At 41.9% G+C, this 25,630-nt stretch overlaps 4 protein-coding genes and 2 pseudogenes across 10 annotated transcripts; 2 read left to right on the plus strand and 4 right to left on the minus strand.

Annotated features, from left to right (window-relative positions):
• Window positions 1–1,595: 1,595 nt before the first annotated feature.
• LOC146260001 (UDP-glucuronosyltransferase 2B20 pseudogene) lies at window positions 1,596–3,197 on the minus strand (annotated as a pseudogene).
• A 33-nt stretch (window positions 3,198–3,230) lies between these two features.
• LOC146260002 (UDP-glucuronosyltransferase 2A3 pseudogene) lies at window positions 3,231–8,170 on the minus strand (annotated as a pseudogene). Its single transcript, XR_014729440.1, has 2 exons — window positions 7,952–8,170; window positions 3,231–7,448 (listed from the first exon to the last, which is right to left on the minus strand). The product of XR_014729440.1 is annotated as a UDP-glucuronosyltransferase 2A3 pseudogene (transcript).
• A 1,446-nt stretch (window positions 8,171–9,616) lies between these two features.
• Window positions 9,617–12,089, plus strand: LOC146260003 (endonuclease domain-containing 1 protein-like). Its single transcript, XM_084669307.1, has 2 exons — window positions 9,617–10,373; window positions 11,066–12,089. The coding sequence occupies exons 1-2, from the start codon at window positions 10,110–10,112 to the stop codon at window positions 11,684–11,686; spliced, it is 885 nt and encodes a 294-aa protein (XP_084525433.1). The 5' UTR covers window positions 9,617–10,109; the 3' UTR covers window positions 11,687–12,089.
• Window positions 12,090–12,152: 63 nt separating this feature from the next.
• Window positions 12,153–13,462, minus strand: LOC146260004 (DELTA-stichotoxin-Hcr4a-like). Its single transcript, XM_084669308.1, has 3 exons — window positions 13,398–13,462; window positions 13,053–13,175; window positions 12,153–12,775 (listed from the first exon to the last, which is right to left on the minus strand). Exons 2-3 carry the CDS (start codon window positions 13,154–13,156, stop codon window positions 12,325–12,327), a joined length of 555 nt encoding a protein of 184 aa, XP_084525434.1. The 5' UTR covers window positions 13,157–13,175; window positions 13,398–13,462; the 3' UTR covers window positions 12,153–12,324.
• A 562-nt stretch (window positions 13,463–14,024) lies between these two features.
• On the minus strand, window positions 14,025–15,626 carry LOC146260005 (DELTA-actitoxin-Aeq1c-like). Of its 2 annotated transcripts, none has more exons than XM_084670438.1 (3): window positions 15,576–15,626; window positions 15,043–15,173; window positions 14,025–14,635 (listed from the first exon to the last, which is right to left on the minus strand). In XM_084670438.1, the coding sequence occupies exons 2-3, from the start codon at window positions 15,144–15,146 to the stop codon at window positions 14,206–14,208; spliced, it is 534 nt and encodes a 177-aa protein (XP_084526564.1). In that variant the 5' UTR covers window positions 15,147–15,173; window positions 15,576–15,626; the 3' UTR covers window positions 14,025–14,205. The 2 variants fall into 2 exon arrangements, with proteins under 2 accessions (XP_084526564.1, XP_084526565.1); XM_084670439.1 differs by having other exon boundaries at window positions 15,043–15,170; window positions 15,576–15,598.
• Window positions 15,627–19,718: 4,092 nt separating this feature from the next.
• Window positions 19,719–22,600, plus strand: LOC146260006 (C1q-related factor-like). 5 transcript variants are annotated; one of them, XM_084670162.1, is made up of 3 exons: window positions 19,719–19,884; window positions 19,933–20,372; window positions 22,421–22,600. In XM_084670162.1, exons 1-3 carry the CDS (start codon window positions 19,737–19,739, stop codon window positions 22,598–22,600), a joined length of 768 nt encoding a protein of 255 aa, XP_084526288.1. In that variant the 5' UTR covers window positions 19,719–19,736. The 5 variants fall into 5 exon arrangements, with proteins under 5 accessions (XP_084526288.1, XP_084526287.1, XP_084526286.1 ...); XM_084670160.1 differs by having other exon boundaries at window positions 19,732–19,884; window positions 19,987–20,372; XM_084670158.1 differs by having other exon boundaries at window positions 19,732–19,878.
• The last annotated feature ends 3,030 nt before the right edge of the window (window positions 22,601–25,630 follow it).

Below are 25,630 nucleotides of genomic sequence, written 5' to 3' on the forward strand. Positions count from 1 at the left end.
CATTAGCAAGCAACATACATAGACTATGAGGCAGGGAGCAAATAGAGAAATAATGCCCTGTGATGGACAATACATACAGACAACAAGGGGGAGACGGGCATGGTGGAGGGTGGCAGCAGCACAATAATACAACAACTGGGAGTGACTGTTTGCGTACCTTTGCAGCCTTATAATCCTGCCTTATCGGACGTAGGCCCATGGGCTTGAAGTAGGCTAACACAGGTGTAGTTAATGAGTATAATGAAGCACGCTGCCCGAGTGCCATGCCTGAACTAGGACTCACTCATACGCTGCTTCAGAATGGGATGTGGGTAAGACCTCGAAGAAGGTCTTATAACAAATGATGTTACCACGCCTCAATTGAAAAAACAGTTGTCACATCTATGAGAATGAACGGGTCCCCAAAAATAAGAACAACAGATAGCAATAAATAATCGACTATACTAACCCTAATACTAAAACTTCCTAATTTACAGATAACAATAAATAATACACTATACTAACTAATGCACATAAACCTAATTCAACCCTATAACCTATTCTAACCTAAGTGGAGTACAGCACAATAGTGCAAAATTGCAGATCAGTGACTATGTCAATGACCATACAGAACAAAGCATGCAGTTTGCAATGTGTGGGTTGTTTAAATTAATTTTGAAGTGTTTCCACACCTTTTAGGCTGACATTGTGTCACCCTTGAGGCCGACATTGTGTCACCCTTGAGGCTGACATTGTGTCACCCTTGAGGCCGACATTGTGTCACCCTTGAGGCCGACATTGTGTCACCCTTGAGGCCGACATTGTGTCACCCTTGAGGCCGACATTGTGTCACCCTTGAGGCCGACATTGTGTCACCCTTGAGGCCGACATTGTGTCTGCTGCTGCCGCTGCTGTATGTGCACGGAACATTCTGTCAGTTATGTCACGTGAGGTATCGGTCTTTGGTAAAATTGGACCCACAACACCACAGATGTTACTTGTCACTTGTGACTTGATATAGCATGTCTTCTTTGAACATCCATGTGACACACAGTGTGTCACACACGCGGATCCACATCCGCCGACTTGTCCTGTTCAATCATTGTGTCAGCATGGTGTTGAGTACACCAACAGGTCTCACAGGACACAGTACACACGCAACCAAACAAGGAAATTGTAAAGAGAGTAGGTGTACAGTTGGAGACAAACACCTTTTAGGTCGTTATGTACGCGGCACATTCCATGTATATTAGTTCAGAGTTCCTGGTTCCTCCTACCCCTGTGTTTTCTGTCTCCCTGGGTGTGTTACAGCCCTGGTCTTGTCTTTCTCTCTCCTGGCTCCCTGCACCACCTGTGTCTCTTTTCTAATTACCCAGCTGTTGTCCCACAGCTGAACAGCAATTCAACATATATTTCCAACCAGATGCAAAATAAGGGAGTGAATGTGTCTTTTATAAAAAACGGTCTTAATTAGTATTAGTGTTGTACAAAGTGTACTTTATTGAGAAGTTAGAACTATCCAACTAAATTGCCCTATGACCCATTACAAATTGATTAATAAACTATTCTACCACATGTATTCTGGACAGTTTAGTAGTGTTAAAAATTACCTATTCTTAATCTTTTTTAGGTTTCTGTTTCCTGCATGATTTGAAACAAAAAAAGTGGATGGATCCCACTGTAATGGTTGCCAACAGAAACAAAATAGCCAGTAGGAAACTGATCACATCAAGGGAATGATATGAGTACCAAGGCATCTTATAAGACTCTGTACGCAAATGGGCAGCTCCTTTGTGCCTTATGACATATTCAATCCAATAGAGGGCAGTGTCTAAAGGATGCATAGGTTTATCCCGATGAAGACTAGAAAGTTGTTGCATGTTGTTCTTGTAGGAGGGGTCATGTAGGACATCTTGAATAGCTTCTAGAAAGTTCTGGCTCGTGAGCTTAGTGACTTCTAGCACCTTAGCAGCACCCCGTGTCTCCATTCTTAAGAGATTTTCGAACTGGTCAAACAGAAGTGGCAAGCCTACAATTGGTACTCCATGATACATGGATTCATAGACCCCATTAGTTCCACCGTGGGCCACAAATACCTTGACCTTTGGGTGGCCCAGAAGGTCGTTTTGGGGAATCCACTTCATTAACATGGTGTTGTTACCTAATGTCGTTGGTCGCTCACCTTGATGCCTCCATATGACCTTCTGAGGAAGCTGGGCAAAAGTTGCAGCAATCTCATTGGTTATTTCCAAAGGCAAGCCTTTAACTAGTGTTCCCAGGGACATTAAGACAACCCCATCCTCACCTGAGCTCTGCACAAACTCCTCAAGCTCCTTTGGTAGAGGTTTGGAGTCCTTGCACTGAAAGCCACCGATGTACACTATATTAGGCATTGTAGGTCTGGGAAACTCAAAGACAAAGTCCAACCTCATAAGCCAGATGTCTGTGCCTTGCAGGAGATGGTAGAATTTAGTTCCAGGCTCAAAGTACTTCTCCATCAGCCTATCATAATGAGGACTAACCACAAAACTATCAATGTACATGTTGAGGAAGTAGTGGAACATGTTCTTAACCCTCTGGCTGAAAGTCATTTTATCTGGGACTGCACATCCGGTGGTGGGCACGTAGGATACTGGTGAGGGGGCCACCACAAAATGTCCCTCTCCACTAGTGATCCACCTCACATTAAAGACAGTGGGCAGTTTGAGCTCATGGGCTACTAGTACCCCGATAGGTATACCAGGGTCCAAGAGAACCATGTCATACTTGGTATCCCGAAGACTCTGCATCAGATTTTTGTTTTCAAACATCTGCACCACCAACTGGCTAGTTTCCTCGTGCACCTTTGACAATGCGGTCAACATCTCAGAGTAGAAGGATAAGAACGCCATCACTGATGCTCCTTCCTTCTGGATCTCTAACATCCTAACCAGGAAGTTCACAAAGTAATCTTCCTTCTCAAAGCTCATTGGTTCTGTCATGGTGATGGTGATGGAACTATAATGTGGTGAATCCTCCTTGATGTACACGCTAGTGGATGTGCGGACCACTGTGACCTTGTGACCCCTGGCGTGAAGCACTTTAATCATCACTTCCATGTTGATCCAGTGGCTACCATCCACAGGGAAGACCAGTATCTCACCTCCATGAGCTCCGAGACCTCCCAGAAGAGCAAAGGTCACAGCCAGGAACACACAGGTTAGAGGAAGATCATTCATATTCCAACTCTAGAGAAATTACATACATGTCAGTTAGTATGGAAATGATCAACTTTACTTGAAACCAATAAAAGTTTATATACATTTGTTACTGGCATATTTCCTAAATACTTTTAATAAATAGTTAACCTGAATTAACCCAACTTCTAGACATTAGAAAACATGGAACTAACGCCAGTTCACTTCATCTTTCAATTAAAGAGGAACATTTGGATGCATGGATTAGAACAGTTAAAAACTTCCCATGAAAATTCCAAACTTTTAAACTAAACACTAAATGTAGGTTATTCATTGCTGCAATTTAGCCTTGTCATTTCATCTGAAAGTCCAGAGACATGCATGGATCATGGCTTATCTCCAATAAAAACCATTAACAGTAATCTTGACAATGCTCTCAGTGTGAGACCACACACTTCAAACTACCACTTCCATTTGCATTGATTTCATTTACATGCATGAATAAAAAAACAAATATTTTGGAAACATTTCCTGGAGAGAGCTGTAACCAAACAAAATTCCCAAATTATCACATTTATACATAAAAAAACAAATGCTGCATTCACTTTCATGCAACATTCAAATCATTTAGTGAATAGAAAATGAACACAGTAGTTTGTAGTGTTGTAATCTGTTCAAGTTGGAGAGTTGTTGAAGCCTACCTTAAATCCCTGTGCAGCAACAAACTTTAAACAAACTGTGGTTTCCGAGAGTCTAGCTGTGAAGAAGTAAAGTCCAAACTCCAAATCCAAGTGTTATTCTTAATGTTGCATAATTTAGGAGAAATTATACAGACTAAAAATAATATTCAGATTCACAGCAGATGTGTGGGTGTGTGTGTGTCTGTGCGTTACAGGGAAAAAGACAGGAGGCAGGGTTGTAATCCAAACCTCTTGCTACACTCTCTTCCCTCACTACTGCCACAGCCCCTCATCAATTTTTTAACTCCACCCCCTCAGTATTGTTAAAAAAAAAAAGACTTTACTCCCATTCTAGAGCACGTACCGTAAATGCTCATGCCTCTTCATTCACATCTTGGAGAACACTGAAGAACAGTCTTGTTTAGTCTTTAGATAGGGCTCCTAAATATGTACTTGACATTTCTTCTATTTTCCATGTTTAAAGTTACATGGCATTATACACTTTGGTAACATTTTGACCTTAGAGCTACTCTCCAGTGTCAGAGACATTTCCTAGTTGCATCTTACAAAAAAACAAACTTGTGGCTGTGCAGGCATAAGCAAGCTTCAGCAAACAGCATGATGCCAGTTTATATGATATAGGCAACACAATTCATAGATAGGCATATTTATCTTCTGATGAGAGTCATGAGCTAATATAGCTCATAGCTGATGATATATTGGTTATATGAATACAGCTAATATAGCAGGGGTATGGGTCAATTATTTTCATTTTTATATTCAGAACATTCAAAACATAAAAACAATAAAGAAATGATGCATTATAATCTTTAGTTATTCTTGATTGATCAGTGGTTGAGGACAGACCTCTTCAACACACACAATGGAATGTAAAGACATTATTGGTAAATGTAAAAACAATCAAACTTGTCGAATAACATGTCCAACAGTCAGCACAAATAGGCAGATACTGTTTCTACAATGTAGAAAAGGCAACATTATATACAAAATATATCTTAGGCAACATAAAGTGTGCACACACTGTATCCATTGTATACATGCATATAGTTTATGTTTTACTAATGTATTGTTTTATATTTCTCTATTTTCTTACAAACAAGCAGACCTATGGTATAACAAGTCTTGTCAAATCAGGGAGCAATTCATCATTATAATTACTTAATTGTGTTTTCTTTTTACCTCACAACCATGGCAGTGACCCAGTCATTGTTTAATTCAGAGTTCCTGGTTCCTCCTACCCAAGTGTTTTCTGTCTCCCTGGGTGTGTTACAGCCCTGGTCTTGTCTTTCTCTCTCCTAACTCCCTGGGTGTGTTACAGCCCTGGTCTTGTCTTTCTCTCTCCTAACTCCCTGGGTGTGTTACAGCCCTGGTCTTGTCTCTCTCTCTCCTAGCTCCCTGGGTGTGTTACAGCCCTGGTCTTGTCTGGCTCCCTGCACCACCTGTGTCTCTTTTCTGATCACCCAGCTGTTGTCCCACAGCTGAACAGCCATTCAACATATATTTCCAACCAGATGCAAAATAATGGAATGAATGTGTCTTCTCTCCCTATGAAAAACGGTCGAGTGAGCATTAGCTTTAACTTGTACAATTAATGGAACTGTAATGCAGATTATAATAAATAAGTGTTGCCTCCAGTTCGTTGAATAATACCTTATCTTTTGCTGTACTAGTCAATAAAAAAAACAATGAGAACTACATGTCAACATGGTTCGACTGAGGACACATGGGGAGGGAGGATTATTGATTATTGACATACAGTAGCTAAATATAATTTAATTGAATAAACACAGTCAATAAAATTATATTTAAAACACTAATAATGCAACAAAGCATTTATTAATTCGAAGTCAAGTGTACTTCATTTAGATGTTAGAACTATCCAAATAAATTGCCTCATGTCATGACCCATTACAAATGTATTAATAAACTATTCTACCACATGTATTGAGGACGATTTAGTAGTGTTAAAAAGGATTCATTCTTAATCTTTTTTAGGTTTCTGTTTCCTGCATAATTTGAAACAAAAAAAGTGGATGGATCCCACTGTAATGGTTGCCAACAGAAACAAAATAGCCAGTAGGAAACTGATCACATCAAGGGAATGATATGAGTACCAAGGCATCTTATAAGAATCTGTACGCAAATGGGCAGCTCCTTTGTGCCTTATGACATATTCAATCCAATAGAGGGCAGTGTCTAAAGGATGCATAGGTTTATCCCGATGAAGACTAGAAAGTTGTTGCATGTTGTTCTTGTAGGAGGGGTTATGTAGGACATCTTGAATAGCTTCTAGAAAGTTCTGGCTCGTGAGCTTAGTGACTTCTAGCACCTTAGCAGCACCCCGTGTCTCCATTCTTAAGAGATTTTCAAACTGGTCAAACAGAAGTGGCAAGCCTACAATTGGTACTCCATGATACATGGATTCATAGACCCCATTAGTTCCACCGTGGGCCACAAAGACCTTGACCTTTGGGTGGCCCAGAAGGTCGTTTTGGGGAATCCACTTCATTAACATGGTGTTGTTACCTAATGTCGTTGGTCGCTCACCTTGATGTCTCCATATGACCTTCTGAGGAAGCTGAGCAAAAGCTGCAGCAATCTCATTGGTTATTTCCAAAGGCAAGCCTTTTACTAGTGTTCCCAGGGACATTAAGACAACCCCATGCTCACCTGAGCTCTGTACGAACTCCTCAAGCTCCTTTGGTAGAGGTTTGGAGTCCTTGCACTGAAAGCCACCAATGTACACTATGTTAGGCATTGTAGGCCTGGGAAACTCAAAGACAAAGTCCACCCTCATGAGCCAGATGTCTGTGCCTTGCAGAAGATGGTAGAAGTTAGTTCCAGGCTCAAAGTACTTCTCCACCAGCTTATCATAATGAGGACTAACCACAAAACTATCAATGTACATGTTGAGGAAGTAGTGGAACATGTTCTTAGCCCTCTGGCTGAAAGTCATTTTATCTGGGACTGCACATCCCGAGGTGGGCACGTAGGATACTGGTGAGGGGGCCACCACAAAATGTCCCTCTCCACTAGTGATCCACCTCACATTAAAGACAGTGGGCAGCTTGAGCTCATGGGCTACTAGTACCCCGGTAGATAAACCAGGGTCCAAAAGAACCATATCATACTGGGTATCCCGAAGACTCTGCATCAGATCTTTGTTTTCAAACATCTGCACCACCAACTCGCTAGCTTCCTCATGCATCTTTGACAATGCAGTCAACATCTCAGAGTAGAAGGTTAAGAACGCCATCACTGATGCTCCTTCCTTCTGGATCTCTAACATCCTAACCAGGAAGGTCACAAAGAAGTCTTGCTTCTCAATGTTCATTGCTTTTGGCGTGGTGATGGTGATGGAACTATAATGTGGTGAATCCTCCTTGATGTACCAGCTATTGGACGTGCGGATCACTGTGACCTTGTGACCCCTGGCGTGAAGCCCCTCAATCAGCAGTTTCATGTTGACCCAGTGGCTACCCTCCACAGGGAAGACCAGTATCTCACCTCCATGAGCTCCAGGACCTCCCAAAAGAGCAAAGGTCACAGCCAGGACCACACAGGTTAGAGGAAGACACCTCATATTCCAACTCTAGAGAAATTACATACATGTCAGTTAGTATGGAAATTCTAAACTTCACTTGATGGAAATAATAGTTCTCATTTCTATTAGAAAACATGAAACTAACACAAGGCATATTTCAAACACAAGCATTTTATGCTTGCATTAGAAGACTTAAAAACTTCCCACCTAAATTCTAATCATTTAAACTACACACAAAATGTGCGTTACTCATTGCTGCAATTTTGTCTTGTCATTTAATCTTTCATTTAATACATTTTATGTAAATACAGGACAACATTTCGATAACTATGTTAACAGCAGACTTTTCAACTAACCAAGACATGTTGTTAATATTTCGTAGTTTTACAAGAGCGCTGTAAACCAACACAATTCCAAACTCACATTCATGCATAATAAACTAATGTTTTTACGTTAAATAGATCCATTCACCCATTTAGGTTTTGTGAATAGAAAAGTAAACACGTTTATAGTATTGTAATCTGTTCAAGTTTGAGATTTGTTTAGCCTACCTCAAATCCCTGTACAGCAACAAACGTTGAACCCACTGTGGTTTCCTTGAGTCTAGCTATTGAAGAAGTAGAGTCCAAACTCCAAATTCAAGTGTTAGTCCTTTTGTTGCATAATCTAGGAGAGGTTATCCAGAGTAAACGTTATGTTCAAAGGGACAGCATATATGTGGGTATGTGTGTCTGCGTGTTACAGAGAAAGAGACAGGAAGCAGGGTTGTAATCCAAACCTCTTGTTAGACTCTCCCCTCACTACTTCCACAGCCCCTCACCCATTGTTTTAACTCCACCCCTTCAGTATCATTTCTATCTCAAAACAAGGAATTTCCTCCCACCCTAGAGCACAGAATTCTCATGAATCCTCATTTATGACTTGTTAACAAACACAAAGACGAATGCCAGGACATTATGGGTGAATACAACATTTGCTCAAATGTGTCTAGTAAAATCACTATAGCGACATGTCAAACTGTAAATACAAATACAAAAACAGTAGATACAAACTATCTGTACAATGTAAAAAGGCAACAAACTATACATACATGTTACATAAAATGTACACACACTTTATACATGAATTTTGTATTCTTTAAACACTGTATTCTTTTATTTTTAAATTTTTTGTACAAGCAAGCAGACCTTCTGGCCACTCGTTTCATACTGTATCTGGACAAAATGTCAGCTTTCTGGACACCGGCAATTCTTTTGATATTACAGCTCTGAAAAAATAAGAGAACACTGCACCTTTTTCTTTCCTTTTCAAAAACGTTTAGAAGGAACATTTTGAGGAACAGAAGGGATCAATTTAAAAGGCCACTGCAAGTTGAACCCTTCTGCTCCTCATTCTAAAGTTTCCTTTATTGGAAAGGAAAGAAAAAGGTGCAGTGGTCTAACTTTTTCCAGACCTGTATATCTGGACAAAATGTCAGCCTTGGCATGTACACCCATTTTCAACTTATGCATCAAATGGGGCGGAAATGCCACTATGAGGTAAGCCTGTGTTATGAATATAAATCGTAGAAATAAAGTAGTAGTATTAAAAACAAATGTAGTTATACATATGTCTGTATGTGCTTCATTGGATCACGGTTGAGGTAAGGTTAGGTAAGGTTAGGTAAGGTTAGGGGTTCACAGTTGGGTTAGGGTTGGAACATTCCAGTTGAATTATTAATATAACTTGTATCCAATCCGACAACTTGCTTTTACAACTTAAATCCTATATTCTTCTGTATTCTGGTGCCTCCAGTTCCTGTCTGAGTGCTTGATGTTATCACTTCTTTGATTGTCCATATTTGTTATTTCAAACAGTTCAGTAATCAACTGCGGTAGCACAAAACTACAAGACTAACCCTAACCTTAACCTTGCTTAAACACTGCAAATCTTGGGTCATTTTACAGTTAGGATATAATGTTGAGACAGCCCTCACTCTGCGTATCATTACTCTGACAGTCCTCTCTTCCTACATTCTTTTTCCTGTTGCCAACACAAGTTTCTCATGGTTGTAGGCTCATCAGCTTCCTTCCTTCTCCCCCTCTCTGTGCGTGTCACTGTGGCTGCCCATGACCTCAATATGCTTATATTTGATACTTGTTACTATTGGTTTCTCCATTTTAAACTAGTTTGTTCCCCGTCTCTTTATCAGATTGTTTTGCAAGACTTCAGTGACTGCAGGGTTGGTGTCAGACTCCTTGTGTCTGGATTATTATTTGGAATATCCCAGAGCTTTCAGTTTGTTTGCACTTATTTTTTGGGATAACCTAGAGCTTTCATTATTTTGATCCCAGTTTGGATTCCTTGTTTTTGTTCTCTCGAAGACCTGATAAAAAATAACTCTTATTTTTGACATCCTCTGCATGTAATTCCTTCCACTCCCATTGACACTTTTTCTGTGGCGTTAAATGTAGACTGCTTATGTTTTTTTGAAAATCAGATTGACAAACGGCAAACTTCCTTTTTCATTGAGAGTCACATGTCTTTAATAAGGAAGCAAGAGTGAAAACAACAACAAAAAAACTTTGTGTCACATGTTTCAACGTGTCGTTTTTTCAGTCTATAGAGCAGCTACAACATACATCCTCGCTAGGTTACTCCTATAGTTCAGCATTAGATGGTTCATTGGACCTTGTGTCTTGAGAATAGGGGAAAAATAAGGACCACACCATGGGTTTTACCCTTCTGACTTTGACATGTTTCTGGTCCTTGTGCCTAGCTGATGTTGGTGAGTTTACTCCATGTTTGCAGTTCTTCTACAAGTCCTGGCCACCAAAAGGGCTCCAGGGGACCCCTATCTGCCAGCGCTATGGAAACATCACTCACTTTGCCACGTTGTACTGCCGACCACGCCGCTCACCTTGGTTCTCTGGCTACGTATTCACCCAACCATACGGAAAGAGGCCTTCATCAAACTGGAAGTTTGAGCCGCAGGTAAGGAACGCGAAACTGCTCAGCTCTATCGTAGCAAGATGTAGTAGCTTATATGGACATGAGTAACATTACATCCAAACAAGCATTTTAACAAGCTGTAAAGCAGAACCTTCTGATGGTAAATCCCTAATAACATTCTGCACCAAATAACTTGTATATTAAATTTTGTACAGAAGTAGTGCAATAGTAGTTGTAGTGTATGCTCATTACTGTAGTTGACATGCCTGTTTACTGTTGAATATCAACAACAAATTATTGCAATGGCGCAGTGGAGTTTATGTCATTATAATGGGGAAAAAGTTTAACCCTCTTTTCAGCTGAAAAGAGGAAGTGTGCTTTAGAAAGATGACAAAAGATTAGTCAGCATATTAACAACTCATTCAGATAATAAATGGAAATGGAAATAAAATAGTCGAGAATTATATATAGTATGTAGTATTTATTCTGTATATTCATTGATCCATTATATTATTACTTTATATTTGTCTTGTAAGTGTGTTTAATTTCACATGCAGAACTACAAGAAATCTTACAGGTGTAGGATTTTACAGGTCCAACATTTCTATTCAGACATTCTCAGATACTTTCCAAGTCCAAAGAGTATAACTGAATTGAACATTGAGTTTACTGTTGACAAGCTTAGGGACATGTTTATGATATCACTGAGTCCTCTCTCTGTTTAACCCCCTCAGCTAGCCAACAGTACAGCCGACGGTAACATGATATTCTTTCCTCCCGGGCCACTGGATCACAACGTGGTGGAGAGCCAGGCGGTCGAGCCTGACTACATCAATTCAACATACACACGTGGTCACCTCAACCCCTCCCTCCACCACCACAGTCACGAGGACCGCTCTTCCACCTTCACCCTGACCAACACTGTGCCGCAGACCCACGGCTCCAACAGTGGGCCTTGGGAGGATCTGGAGCAACACGTCAACCATACAATGAGCTCCTACTGCCTGGGCGAGGCTTTCATCGTGACGGGCATAATGCCGTATCAGAAGGAGGAGCACTGGCTCAAGGATCATCGTGTGGCTGTGCCAGAGTACCTCTGGTCTGCCTACTGCTGCCTCAACTTCAGCAAGAGTCTGCCCGGGAACCTCACCGAGACGTTTCCCACCTATGCTGCCATTGGACGGAATGACCGGAACAGCACAGAGGAGATGGTGCCTGTCGATAGGGGAGCTCACAAAGACGTGTTGGGATATGATGTGAGGAGAATGCCATTGGATACATTGGAGATGTACTTGATGGAGAGGTTTGGTTCTGTTGTGAGTGTTTTCTATGAGAAGTGTTCTAAGTTGGAATGAAAATGTTCATATACTCAATATATTGTATTTGATTGAGGATTAATGGGGAGATAGCTAGAATATTCCATACAGTTAAATTTAACTTAATTCAATTAAATTCACTTTATTTTTAAAATGTTCATTTTGATTTAACGTTTTGTTTGTAAAATCGTACATAAATGCATGTTAACTTACTCAATAACAAAACGGTTGAAGTGCTCAGACTCTATACTGTTGTTCACCACTAGAGTGCATCCTTCTGTCGTGCATGTCATGGAGATGGCATGATAGAATTAACTTGTTGAAGAATGACTCAGAAAACAGAAGGAACTTAAGATGTAATCATTTGAAGAAGTACTGTATTGTTTTTGATCATTTTTCTACACATTGATATTACAAATGTAAGAAATTTGGTGTGTATTTTTCTGGTTAATTTTAGTTTTTTGAAAACAATGTTCTGTCGCAAAATGAATGCCCAGAAACACTGTAATGTAAGACCATCTCTTTTATTGTCAGTATGTTTGAAATCAAGACAACGCAAAATAACAAATGAATCTCATCTTTCAGATGATGCAATAAAACATTCTTAACATGAGTGACATGAGCGGTGCTCTTACGTTGATGGTAGTGTTTAAAGTGACTGCATTTAATACCAGTGATCAGTATTGCTGACTGAGTGAAGGGGTGAAGAGCTTGTCCCACACTTCCACCTTCATCATGGCTCTGCCCATAGGAGACATGGTGGCTTTGATGTCCAAGTAGCTGCCTACATAGGTGATGCTGGAGCCTCGCGCCTCCTCCCTGACAAAGCCCTTCTGCTCCTTGTTGTAGTACATCTCTTTGTACAGAGCCTCGTTGCACTCTTTGCCTTTTCCGAAAATGCCGACGGCAAACCAGTTCTTGTACACATTGTAGTCGTAGGGCACGGAGAACATGATGGCCACGGTCTCGATGTAATCGTTCCGTGTCTTCTCAAAGAGGTCATAGGTCATGACACCCACGCTGCCTGTGGCTTTGGCAGTGTTCTTGCTGAAGTTGCACACCTCGGTCTTCAGTGGTCGCACTGTGGGCTGTGGTGGGCTGTGAGTGGATCCATTCTCCAAGAAAACTCTTTCGGTAACAGGAAATACTTTTTGGATTAATAAGGGAATTCAATTGCCACGGGGGTTTGTTTACACATGTCAAGTTATTTTTAGCTGAAGACATTGATGTTTTACATTACATTGTTATATAAAAAGTAATGTATTACATGTAAATAATAGTTAATGATCGTGGACATGCAAAACAGGCTTCTACAAGAGAAAACTGGTTTATAAAAGTGATTTTATCATCCCAGTATTTACTGTAGAAGTATTCACACAGTATTTCACAATGAGGCTGTGCTTACTTTGGGTTTAGCAGACAGTAGTTGCTGGTGAGGTTGGTAATTTCAATGGTAACGTTCCTGCGACTGGTCACATTGGCAGCCAGAGACTCCGCTGATTCACTCATGTTTGTAAGGAAGAGAGGACTAGGACATGAAAGAAATGGCACAAGAATGAGCTTTCAACCTGCAGTAGAACAGCTTTGCCACGATTGCAATAAGATCATTCTTGCTGTCTATTCTGACGTTTAATGCTCCAATGAATACTCTGTTAAAACATGATTTGAAGTACTGTACAAGCCTGTGAAAGTCGCCCAGGTCAAAATTTTTTATCAAACTGGAAAAATTATTAACAGAGGTTAAACTCACCTGATCAGCCTTACTAGTATACTGCTCCTTGGTATACCGCTTTGAAGTAGAGGAATCACTCCTGAGATTTTCGTTCCAAAACTGTCTACACCCATAAAACGCCTTCTCATCCTCTGCGACCCCTCCCTCCATTGTGTAAGTACATACCTGTCGTGCAGGTAGGACATTTGTTTCTTTTGCATCAACGTACACACCACACCTAAAAGTTTGTGTGTGAGAAACCTCACGTAATAACAGATACATTGAGAATGGATGGCCATTACACACAAACTTAAACTCCAGAGATGAAGGCTTTGTTTGATTATTATTAGTCTCAAAAAAAATTTAAGCAAGACATGCTGTAAAAATATATGATTTTATAAGTACACATATACATAGGTAAATTTGCAACACATGTCATGAACTGAGATAAATATGATATACTTGTGTGTATACAACATAAGGGAATAATTTGTTTTCTGTTCTTCATGAATAGCTTTAAATGCTGCAAATACTTCTGGTTTGTGCAGGATTTCTACAGTTTGTGAAGTAATTGGAACCTATGCAGCTTGTTTGTGTATTTTGGACTTGATTTACTGTATTTGTCAAAACACAAGAACACAAAGAAAAAGAACACAGAGGCATATGTTCGTTCCACCAAGTTTTTATTTGTAATACACAGAATTTGAACAGAACAAAGCAAAGTGCAATGCATTTGACAATCTAGCAGGACAAAACGTCTAGGCAACCCTGTAGGTCTGTTTAGCAATATCTTCTTTGTTTAAAATAATGATGACTTCTGTGACATCTTGTTTCTCACACCATTCACCTATCTACCCATCTTGTCGTACAGCTCCAGCTTAATGATAGCCTTGCCTATGTTGGACATGGTTGCCCTCATGTCCACCACCCTCCCTGCATAGTGCACGCCCGAGCCAACGGCCTCGTGACGCTGGAAGTTGGTGAAGTCTTTCTCATAGTACATGTGTTTGTAGAGTTTCTCATCACAGGCGCGAGTGTGCTCAAAGAAGCCCAGCCCCAGCCAGTTCTTGTAGACGTTGTAATCATAGGGCACCGAGAACATGACGGCCACCAGCTCGTTGCAGCCGCGGGTGCGCATGTCGAAGAGCTCGTAGGTGAGCACGCCCACGGCGCCGGTTGCTGTGTCGTCGTCCTTGGTGAAGGAGCAGACCTCGGTCTTCATGGTCCGAACGGTGGGCTGAGGGGGGTTATAGGTGTAGCCACTGGACATGTAGACCCTGTGTGCGTGTGTGTGTGTGTGTGTGTGTGGGTGTGTGGGTGTGCGTGTGTGTGTGTGTGTGTGCGTGTGTGTGTGCGTGTGTGCGTGTGTGTGGGTGTGTGTGGGTGTGTGAGTGTGCGTGTGTGTGTGTGTGTGTGTGCGTGTGTGTGTGTGTGTGCGTGCGTGTGTGTGTGTGTGAGAGAGAGAGAGAGAGAGAGAGAGAGAGAGAGAGAGAGAGAGAGAGAGAGAGAGAGGAATGACAGAAAGAGAAGGAAAAGTGGCAAACACATTAACAACACTTACATTCACTGAAGCTAGTGAAAGAGAATAATAACAGAGATTTTATTGAATCATAACTGTAAAATAGGTATGTCTGTCCTTAACGTAAGCATCATAGCCATATATTACACAGAAATTAGCTCTTACTTAGGGTTCACCAGACAGTAGCTGGAGCTAACATTAGTGATCTCAATGGTGCAGTTGCGGTTGGTGGTTAAAGTAGCAGAATGGGACTCTGCAGTTTCAGGCATGATGGTAGCAGTTGGTGTATGTAGCTACTGTGGACACACACACACATGTATCAACCAAATGGTAAGGTCAAGATAAAGGAATTGACCACAATACTGATCTATGCTGTCTATCAGTCTGGTAAAAGTAGCAAATACTGTACATAATGTTGTAATTATAGTAATTACAGAACAGGTGACAATCACACAAAGATACATAATATATTAAGTATCAACTACATTATTAATGTTGGTTTGTGCCGTTCAGCTTGAGCATTTTATCTTTAGATCTGTACATCAGTGCACATTACTTGCAGTAATATACTTTACCACATATGTATTGTTAAATTGTCTCACAATGTCCAACACACTGTTCTAACATATGGTGGTTAAGCCACTGCAACAATCCAACATGTCATATAACAATCGCTAAAACATCTAGAAGAGACTTACCTTGCCAGAAATGTCTCTGAGATAATGCAGTCCTCTGAAAATATCCACAGGCGAGACCAACTTGTCAAATCTTCAGTCACACCCACACTTATAGAACACACCTATAGGTGTGCTTCAGCAGACTTTTGAGATTTTAAAAGCCCACATCGATACAGAATTCTATCTCGAATGCATTTTAAAAGGTTACTACAGAAGTAAAGATTACTGTTAGTTAAATATAATTCATACATTTTACATAAATTGTAGCAATTGTCAGAAATTGTCTATTTTTATGTACTTTCCCTGAAAAACCAACACATAAAACACATATACACATAAACAACAGTACATTTCTTTATTTAATTTGCTGAAGGATAAACAATTACATCAATAACAGCTTATTGGTTTGATTTGAGTATGCATACGGATTTTGTACTGTAATTTATAAAGAGCTTCCCTCCAAATACGTGTTGTATGTTTTACAAATTCATAGTTTCAGGTAGTTGCAGAAGGAAGAGGCAAAACCTTTTAAGCAAGTATAAATTACCAAAATGTGAGACACATAAGTTGTGCAATAAAGTGGAAAAATACTGCACCCAACCACAGACACTGATGAATCTAGTGTATTGCAGTGGTTACCAGGGGATAAACCTGAAAACCTAGTTGCATATTTGTCCATTGCCTAACAAAACAAAAACGTGTTTTGTCAAGATAGGTTGTGGTCACTGCAGCTTCCCTTGAGGGTGGGAAATGAACCAGCCTTCATTCATCTAATGTGCTCCAAATAAAGGAACTGTTATGAGAGAAGAAAAGTGTATGGTGTCACCACATAATAGAAATCAAACACACCTAACAGAGTGTGGTGTGTGTACTTTGGAGACAGTGGTAGTATCCACCCATAATTCAACGTTTTTACCAACAGTCCTGATTTAGCTGGTCCCTGTTCACGTTGTTTTCAGATCAACGATTTGCGACACAGGAAATAATCAGTTTAGCACCCTGTTAGGATACTCTGTGGAATGTAACATTTTCTAAAGTAAGTCACTTCAACAGACTGACTGTCTCCCTGTGCTGTTCTCTTGAATGACCACAATAGCAATCTGCCTCTTACTCAACTGTAAACCTGACAATCAGACAGCTGTCTTTCACTGCCCAACTGCCCTAAACATCCAAAAGAATAATCTCACATAGGCGTAAGCATGCAGGATATAAACCCATCTTGATTGTATGTGGGTGGGGTGGGGTGTGGTGTTAAAGGTTTTGAGGGGGATGTCCTTTGCCTAGGGACTACGTTATCCTTCTGGAATCCTCCTCTCCACTCCCACGCGTCTCGTCAGGCCACTGTGTTGAGTCAACCAGCGCTAGCTCCTTGCTGGGTCTCAAACTCCCTCCAGCGGTTGACACAACCTTGCTTTTTGGTCCCGGAGCTGCAGAAACCAAGTCACTGTTTCTTTACTTACACAGCTAAGAGAAGTGAGAGATATGTCTAATCAAAGACGTGTAACATGAGATGACAGCATTTTGAGTTGGTTGTGTATTTGGATTTTTACTGATGTTTCAGTGGTTGTGTGTCTTTTTGTCTTTTTGATGCATTTGAGATGTATATTGTTTTAACAGGATCTTTAGTATGCTATCACTTTAGAATTCACTTTCCCCTTTTGGGAGGCCTCCAGAAGGTTCAGTTAGGCTTTTCTTTGTCTATTTGCACAAAACTTCTTTCCCAAGCCTTTCCTCCTTTGGACATTGGCATTTATCTTGTTTCCTCTTTAAGTTGGTCTGCCCTCTCTTGCCCCTCTCAGGCCTATTTATCAATCACTCTCACTCACTCACTCACTCACTCACTCACTCACTCACTCACTCACTCACTCACTCTCTCTCTCTCTCTCTCTCTCTCTCTCTCTCTCTCTCTCTCTCTCTCTCTCTCTCTATCTCTCTCTCTCTCTCTCTCTCACTGGTCATCCCACATTTGTCTTTAAGTTCCCTCACATTGACAAGAACATGCAGGGTGTAAAGACATCTTCTTTAGTTTGTTTCCTCTGTAGATTGTTACTTTGCTGTCGTTACTTAGTATAGTATATATGCTCTTCTCCTCTTCTTTGTTTTTTACATTTTAGAAGACGCTCTTATCCAGAGCGACTTACAGTAAGTACAGGGACATTCTCCCCGAGGCAAGTAGGGTGAAGTGCCTTGCCCAAGGACACAACGTCATGTGCCCCGGCCAGGAATCGAACTGGCAACCTTCACTAGCCCGATGCCCTAACTGCTCAGCCACCTCCCAGATGACTCCCAGATGATTGAAGGGTGGTTTGATACAACAACCTAAAAAGGGAGTCTTCTGAGACTAAATCTCCTTGTTCTATTATGCAACAAACAAATCTGTTTCCAGTCTCATCCCCTTTCTTGCCTGTGTATTCTCATTATCTCTCTCCTCCCCTCTAGCAGGACCCTCCCTCCTTCCCTCCCTCCCTCCCTCCTTCCCTCCCTCCCTCCCTCCCTCCCTCCCTCCCTCCCTCCCTCCCTCCCTCCCTCCCTCCCTCCCTCCCTCCCTCCCTCCCTCCCTCCCTCCCTCCCTCCCTCCCTCCAGTTGATGGTATTGTGCTCCCTTTCTCTTATCCTACAGATACCTTATGTTCTCCACTACATCTATATTAAAGATATGTTTCATAGTAGTTGAAAATTATTTCGAATTGATTTAGGCCAGTTTCCTTTTCATTGGAATATAAAACATGCAATGGCTAAATGAAATGGTATTTTTACAAAGCTGTACTAATGCAGATACAAAGGCGATACTAAGGCTTTAAAAACCTTCAGAGAGAGGCAGTTTTAATACAGAGCATTGTATTACAATCAAAATCTGTACAGGACACACCAGTGTACTGGCTAGTTATACTGAGGGTTGGGGTTTGGACAGCATTGAAGGTTCCAGAAGGTTGCAGCTATGAGACAGACCACTGATCTCTGGCATTGCTCCAGTATAGTCTCACCCCAATGTGCAAAATAACATGCAGCCCTTGACCTTGACTTCACCAAAATGTGGTAACACTTTATTAGACTGCCCAGTTTTTTATTGTAATTAATATGAGTGGATAGTATTTATTGAATCATATTGATTATGTAAGTACTGAATAAGAGATAGGTATTTACTTGCACCCGTACTCAAAAAAGAAATGTACTCTTGTACTGTAGATTTAGATCATCATTTTAATCTAAATCTAAAATGAAGCAAGCACTCGTCACCTGATCCTTGAGACTAGTAAACCAGAATGACTCCAATTCCAGCAGTGACTTTAAACTCATTCTTCAGTATCCATCCTATCTACTGTGGAGAGTCATTCTTTGATTTTAATGTAGTAGACGTAATAGAGCAAAACCTGAGAAAAATAAAATCTTTATAGAAAATTGCATATCATTGCAAGAAGGTGAGACTAAAGAAATCAAATAGCTACAAAAATGTTTACATCATTTGAAATGCGGTATGTCCCTGACACCCCATCAGTTTGAATGATATCATTTGAACAGTGAAGGGTCACTTTACCCTGCTTGATTGGCTCCTTTGATGATTGAATTTCAAATATCTCCCCCCTCTCTCACTCTCGCCCCCTCTCTCTCTCTCTCTCTCTCTCTCTCTCTCTCTCTCTCTCTCTCTCTCTCTCTCTCTCTCTCTCTCTCTCTCTCTCTCTCTCTCTTTATCTGTTTATTTCTCTCCCTCCCCGTCTCTCCTCTCTCTCTCTCTTTTTCTTGCTTTACCCCCATTCCTGAGTCATATGCATTCGAGTGAGGCACTAGTGCGAGCGCATGTTAGCCCTTCTCTCTTCTCTTGCATACTTCCTTTTTTCTCTCTCTCTCTTGCTCACTCCACCACTCACCCACCCCCTCTCTCTCTCCTTCTGATCACTGTCTTACCCGCCTTTCCTCCCTCTTTGCTCGTCTTCCACTTCCACACACACACACACACATACAAACAAGCCCTGCACCCACTCACTCCATCACACAGCGCCCGCTCTCTCTCTCCCCGCGTCTCTCCAGGCTCCTCTCGCGTGTCTCCTGATCACAGGTGGACATTGCAGCCACCCACTCCCAGCAGTCACCATTTCCGCCCCGGAGAGCTCCACGCTGGCAGCACAGCCCCTTCCCCGGCTGAGCATTGGGAGGAAGACCCTGGTGGCGGCCGCCGTGGGGGTCATGCTGGTCCTGATCCTTGTGGTCCTCATTCCGGTGTTGGTCAGCTCCGTGGGGACTGGCGTTGCGGATGCCAGCCACTATGAGATGTTGGGCACCTGCCGTATGGTCTGCGACCCCTTTCTGGACACAGGCACGGGGACCGGCACAGGTGCAGGAACTGCCACGGCCACCACAGACCTCCAGGCTGAGAAGGCAGACAACAACGCCCTCGGCGACCACAGCATCGGACCTCCGTTGCCTACCTATGGAGCCAATGGGCCGCAGGGGAAGCCAGGACTACCGGGCAAACCAGGACCCCCAGGACCACCTGGAGAGCCAGGGCCACCTGGACCAAAGGGCCCGCCAGGGGACGCGGTCAGGACAGGGATACTCGGTCTAGGGGGCAAGGGGGCCATCAGTGCGGCCACTTACAGCAACACGCCTCGGGTGGCGTTTTTTGCCGGACTGCGTAACCCGCAGGAAGGCTATGACATCCTGCGCTTCGACGACGTGGTCACTAATCTGGGGGATAACTTTGTGGGCTCGACGGGCAAGTTCACGTGCAAGATCCCTGGCACCTACTTTTTCATCTACAATGTGCTAATGCGAGGAGGAGATGGCACCAGCATGTGGGCGGACCTGATAAAGAACGGCCTGGTGGGTGATATGTGCACTACAATGCACACGTTTTATACTTGCGTTAAATTGCATGAAATTTGTTATCGAGCATTGTCAATGTATATCATTTTTTTAACTTTTGTTTTTCACAACAATGTACTTACGGAGCCAGACAACAGACATGACATATTCGAATTGAATCTATTAACCTTTAGTGAGTGCCGTAGAAAACTTCTGACACAAGCTATTATATTAGGTCACGAGTCTGGTATCTCTACATTCTGGTTTGTGGATCAATTTCCTTTCCTTTCAATCAATTCAAGAGGTTGCCTAATTTGAATTCAGGTTATGAGTGGAAATCATGCTCAGTGGCCTTTCCCTCAACCTAATTTCAAAAACCAATTAACTAATATGATTACCCATATTAGAAGTGACCTTCACCCTGAAACTCCTATTGAAAACAATCAAAGCATTTGACAAGTACTGTATAATATTGTGGAATAGTGACACGTTTCACATTCATCGGGTCGTGAACGAAACCATCCATGTCATGATTCCGAGCTTGCCCGGAACTCCGTTACAGTTGCATGCAATGACAGTGCACAGCGGCAAGCTGCCAACTCTCGCGTCTCGATGTGTTTACACATGGATGAAACTCACTAGTCACCATGAAGTGAATATCAACAGAGCGCTACTATCTCAGCTCCACACACATCAGAGAACCCCCCCCCAAGCACAGTTCAGTTCAGAGCAGGTGCTCTTTGAAATGAACCATAATCGGCTTCACGTGCTGTCAGGATATGACCCGTGTCTTATGATATTTGCAACCTTTGATTTCCAGCCAGTGGGGTTCTCATCTTCCTCCACGAGTGCTCCTGAGTCGGCTACTGTACTCACAGACCTTGTGACTTTAAGACAGTCTGCTGTATGTAACCTGTATGATTATCACCTGACATTATAGTCAACTAACCATTGTGCACACAATGTCTCTTGTAAGTCACATGTAAGGTAGGCTATCAGCCTACTACAATTTCAGTCACAGCGTTGGGCTCAAAGGCAGTAGACAACCACAGAGGCAGGGGACGCTGAGGCATCCCTCGCATCCCTCTCACATCCATCACCATCCATCATCATCCATCATCATCCAATCATCCTGACAACAGCCCCCTTAGACCCCCAGGCCATGTGACATTTTACTTTCTTACTCACCCGGCACTAATTAAAATCCCATGCCGCCATTTTGCTTCTCACTTTGATGACACCCTAAGACTCTGGCTTGAGGGCAAATAACAGCTTTCTTTGAGTCCTGTGAAGTTACAATGCGGGACTTCTTAAAACTTGGAAGCCTAAATATTGCATTAGCCCAGACTTCTTTTGGTGCCTCTCTGGCTGGTTCAAGCTCCCTTCCAGTCAAAGTGTCACTTTTGTAGTCTCAAATGTGTGAAAGCAGTTAAGGCGGCTCCCAGCTCTGGATTTAGCCTGGCTGTGATTTGAACTAATTAGACTACTTTGACACGTTCTCCTTCGTGTCTGATGGAGATTTCCTAAGTTCAACCTTGAGACGTCTGACTGTAAGGAAACAGGATTAAAGCAGAGGGGGCAACTCCAATACAGCGGCCTGACTCAGTCTTACGTCTTCACTTGAGTCATAGGCATTATTCACCATGGAAGAAAATCATGGGATTTGCCATAGGGGACAGTTTTACACAAATATCCTTGTTTTTCTACTACATGTTCAGTCCACAACCCCCCAAAAATTGTTTATGCCAACAACTAAAAATGCCCCGCAAATGTGTGGCTGTGGTCATAAGAATGGAAGAAAACTGAATGATTATATTAGTGCTTAAGTTTCAAATTGCTTACTGAACGCATCATGCTTTTAAAACTGTAGCCATGTCTGATTGTATTCTTATTATTTGGATACTTTCCTTTTAAGGGTCTAAAAATGTTGTTTTACGTTGTGAATATCAACGTAACAGAATTGGTTGTGGCTTTTTGTGTCTCACCACCACCACCCCACCCCCCCACACACACCCATCACCTACTCCCCCACCCCACAACCTTATCGCTCATCTCTTTTTTTCCAGGTCAGGGCCAGCGCCATTGCCCAAGACCAGGACCAGAGTTATGACTACGCCAGCAACAGTGTCATCCTGCATTTGGACGCCGGAGATGAGGTGTTCATCAAACTGGACGGGGGCAAGGCCCATGGGGGCAACAGCAACAAATACAGCACCTTCTCAGGGTTCATCCTCTTCGCTGACTGAAGACAGGAGGATGTGGGGGTCAAGGGTCAGGGCTGGAGGGCATTCACTTCCTGTCTCTCAGTTGTCGCCATCATGGGACAGGTAGATGTTGCCCCTAAGCACTGATACAGGGTCAGATTTATTTCAAACCACTTCATGGATAAGATTAGGTAACTGGTCCTAGATCTGTGGTTAAAGGCAACCTCCTACCTCAAGCCAGTGTTATTTTTCTTCCATAACTGCATTTGGGAATGGGTCTGCATATTGTCTTTGTGATGAATCAGGGATTCACTTAAGAAGGATGGTGTAATACTTATACCATATGTTGGCTGACATGACATTGCAAAGTGTAAAGAAGTAAATGTTTTTGAAAGTTATGACGGAGGTCACTTATGACTGCATTGTATACCTGCCAGATGCTACTCTACAGTGTACATAATATTTCAACCTTGGCCGTTTTCCAATAAGGTGATGTGCTTCAAGAACTCTTGCCACAGTTTTTTGCTTTGCCAATGTAGTGCCAATTATGTTGTTTTTATCACTTGGAAAGAAAGACTTGATTTGAATCCGAGCCTGTTAATTCTTTGTTGTCTGATGAATTCAAAATGTTGTTACATGCCATAGTATTTGGCTCATTATTAGTGTATAACCTTGTATATTGAATATTTAATGTGGAACACCATGAAAGCAATGTTTGTTTGTATGTTACTTGTTCAGTGTATATTGAAACTATAGCCATCAAGATATTGACGTACTAAGATGTTGTCACAAGTGAGTGAACCAAATTGATGTGCAAGCGATCCATCTCAAAAGATTGTGATTGGCCCATGCATGTATGTTTATTTTCATCAGTGTTGTGCATCTCAACTATGTTGATGTCAGTAAATGAACAACCAATAGATGGTAGCAAGCATCAAGGGGCATTACTGTTTGTTTTTATAATTCGTGCTTTAATTGTCCATGACTTTGGCAATAAATCTGATTGGATTTTCATTTGTTAGCTATTCCTCTCATGTGGCCGAGTTAATGTCACTCCTTTCATTCATGTGGTCTGACTTATCGGTTCGTGGGACGGTCTCGTCGCTCGACCTCTGTGGTTGGCATTCACTCAGGAGGGGGATGATAAGAAAGCACAGCGAGGGGCAATCAAACTAGGAAATGGAGAGAGGAGAGAGGGAGCCTCACAGCTGTGTTAAATGCCAAATGACTACAGAGATAATTGCTTCTCACAATCAAAGGGGAGGGTGTTTTTTGCTCTTAATAGCTGTGGAGAATACGTGTTGAGATGCAAGGAGCGAGACAGAGGGAGGGACAGTGGTTAACAAGCATTATGGCACAACTTAGATCCTCATTTATGTTATCTGAGATGGTAAATTAGACAGTGATGCAACTTCGGAAATAATAGTTGAAGACGGGAGCTGCCTAAAGGCTCCAGTTGTAAACTCTAATCTTTGGTGTTGTTGCATGGGCACTTTGGGTTCTATAACTTGACAGTGAGTAAACGCACACCATAGGTACAGTATATCAAGTGTTGTTTGCCACATCCATTCAAAGGGATGTGCACTATTTCACTTATCTAGCTATTATGATGAGCACTTGTTTAATGTACTCAGAGTTTCATCCTTTGAATCATTGTCACTTTACTCTTTCTAATACTAAAACTAAAAAAATCGTAAGAAATCTCCATTCAAGTCTGAATGCAAAAACAAATTCTTAGAGAGTTTTAGTATGCTCTGTTTGTATACTACACACATACTGCAGTATGAAGAGAGAGGCTGAGAAGCCTCCAGCTCCAAGCTGCATCCTCAGTCTAAAGACAGCAAAATTCCTCTGGACACAATTAGGACCGAGTTTTTTTTTCCATTGGAGAGGTCACATGACCCATCGGGGGACCCAAGACTGCAGAGACCTCTATCTTCTCACGGGGCATATGAGCACATCGTCAAATTAAAGACTTTATGTCACGATGTCAAAGGCAAATGCCCCGGGTCTGCCAGAGTAGCTTTTATCCCTGAAAGCATTGTAGCTGAACATTGGTGGCAAGCTGGCAACATCTGTACTTTTATGACTGCCTGCAGAACTTTGCTGATCCCTCTACTCCAAACTGTGGGCTATTGTCAGAGAACGAATATGTCCAGCTACTTCACACATGCACACACACACTATACATGTCATAGATTATCAATACAACAGTCCACTGGCAGGTCTAACAGTAATAGAATGTTGTACGTAATCATAACACTGCAGTGTCTTCTTGCTGGCCCAGTACAGTAATTAGCAAGGTTACCAACAGCCTTAGCAGTTGCTGCAAAGTCTTTGCAACACTGTGACCAAGTCTGACTAATATGCCTAAGAGAGAGGAGAGAGCAGACAAATGTAATTCCCTTGGCGGGCACCATCTTGGTCTCCCCTCGCCAAAAAGGAGGGTATTTAATTCTGACAGGCTATTGTTGATTACACAGCAAAAATCTTCCCCTGAGCTCTTAGTGATTTTGGTCTGTAACATAGCTTAACCTCCCTAAAGTCTGTCCGGGGCCATTGTTTAATTTATTAATTAAACAAATCATGTTTGCGGTGGTTAAACTTTTGACTTTTATTTACTGTTTTAAAGTGTATCTAAATTGCCACCTGGTCCAGACCAATCGGCTTGCCAAAATTGGTTAATTGTTGAGTTGCTTTTTCCATGTAGTCATGGTTAAAAAGATGAAATTGTTATTGTTGGAGAATCTCCTTCCATAATCCATGCGAGATTAGGATGATTAAATGTAATTCCCTCATTGAATGCAGGTAATCTCCTTTTACATGGAACTACACTCGTTGGATACGAAACAGACATTTGTTCATTCCCACCCACTCCTTGTCTTTGGATGGGAATGGTTGGAGTTGACATTTACAGCGGCAAACAAGTCAAGCTTTGAGTCTTATCAGTATCAGCCAGACCCTGAAGTGTTAGTGGGGCTTCGTTTCCAGAAGGCAACTGGGTGCTGGGCTTGAAACCGTTCTGTTGCCATGTTAATAACCCCTTTTGTGTGATGCTATCTTCAGAATCCC

Source organism: Hypomesus nipponensis, chromosome 13, assembly GCF_054491055.1.
Source record: "Hypomesus nipponensis isolate SF chromosome 13, ASM5449105v1, whole genome shotgun sequence".
Lineage (NCBI taxonomy): Eukaryota > Metazoa > Chordata > Actinopteri > Osmeriformes > Osmeridae > Hypomesus > Hypomesus nipponensis.

Coding starts and splice junctions, on each gene's coding strand:
- LOC146260004 (XM_084669308.1), bottom strand. CDS start 13,156: ATGAGTGAATCAGCGGAGTCTCTGGCTGCCAATGTGACCAGTCGCAGG. Junction 12,776..13,052: donor TACTGTCTGCTAAACCCAAA/GTAAGCACAGCC, acceptor TGTTACCGAAAG/AGTTTTCTTGGAGAATGGAT.
- LOC146260003 (XM_084669307.1), top strand. CDS start 10,110: ATGGGTTTTACCCTTCTGACTTTGACATGTTTCTGGTCCTTGTGCCTA. Junction 10,374..11,065: donor ACTGGAAGTTTGAGCCGCAG/GTAAGGAACGCG, acceptor TAACCCCCTCAG/CTAGCCAACAGTACAGCCGA.
- LOC146260005 (XM_084670438.1), bottom strand. CDS start 15,146: ATGCCTGAAACTGCAGAGTCCCATTCTGCTACTTTAACCACCAACCGC. Junction 14,636..15,042: donor TACTGTCTGGTGAACCCTAA/GTAAGAGCTAAT, acceptor ACACGCACACAG/GGTCTACATGTCCAGTGGCT.
- LOC146260006 (XM_084670161.1), top strand. CDS start 19,737: ATGCTGGTCCTGATCCTTGTGGTCCTCATTCCGGTGTTGGTCAGCTCC. Junction 20,373..22,420: donor ACCTGATAAAGAACGGCCTG/GTGGGTGATATG, acceptor CTTTTTTTCCAG/GTCAGGGCCAGCGCCATTGC.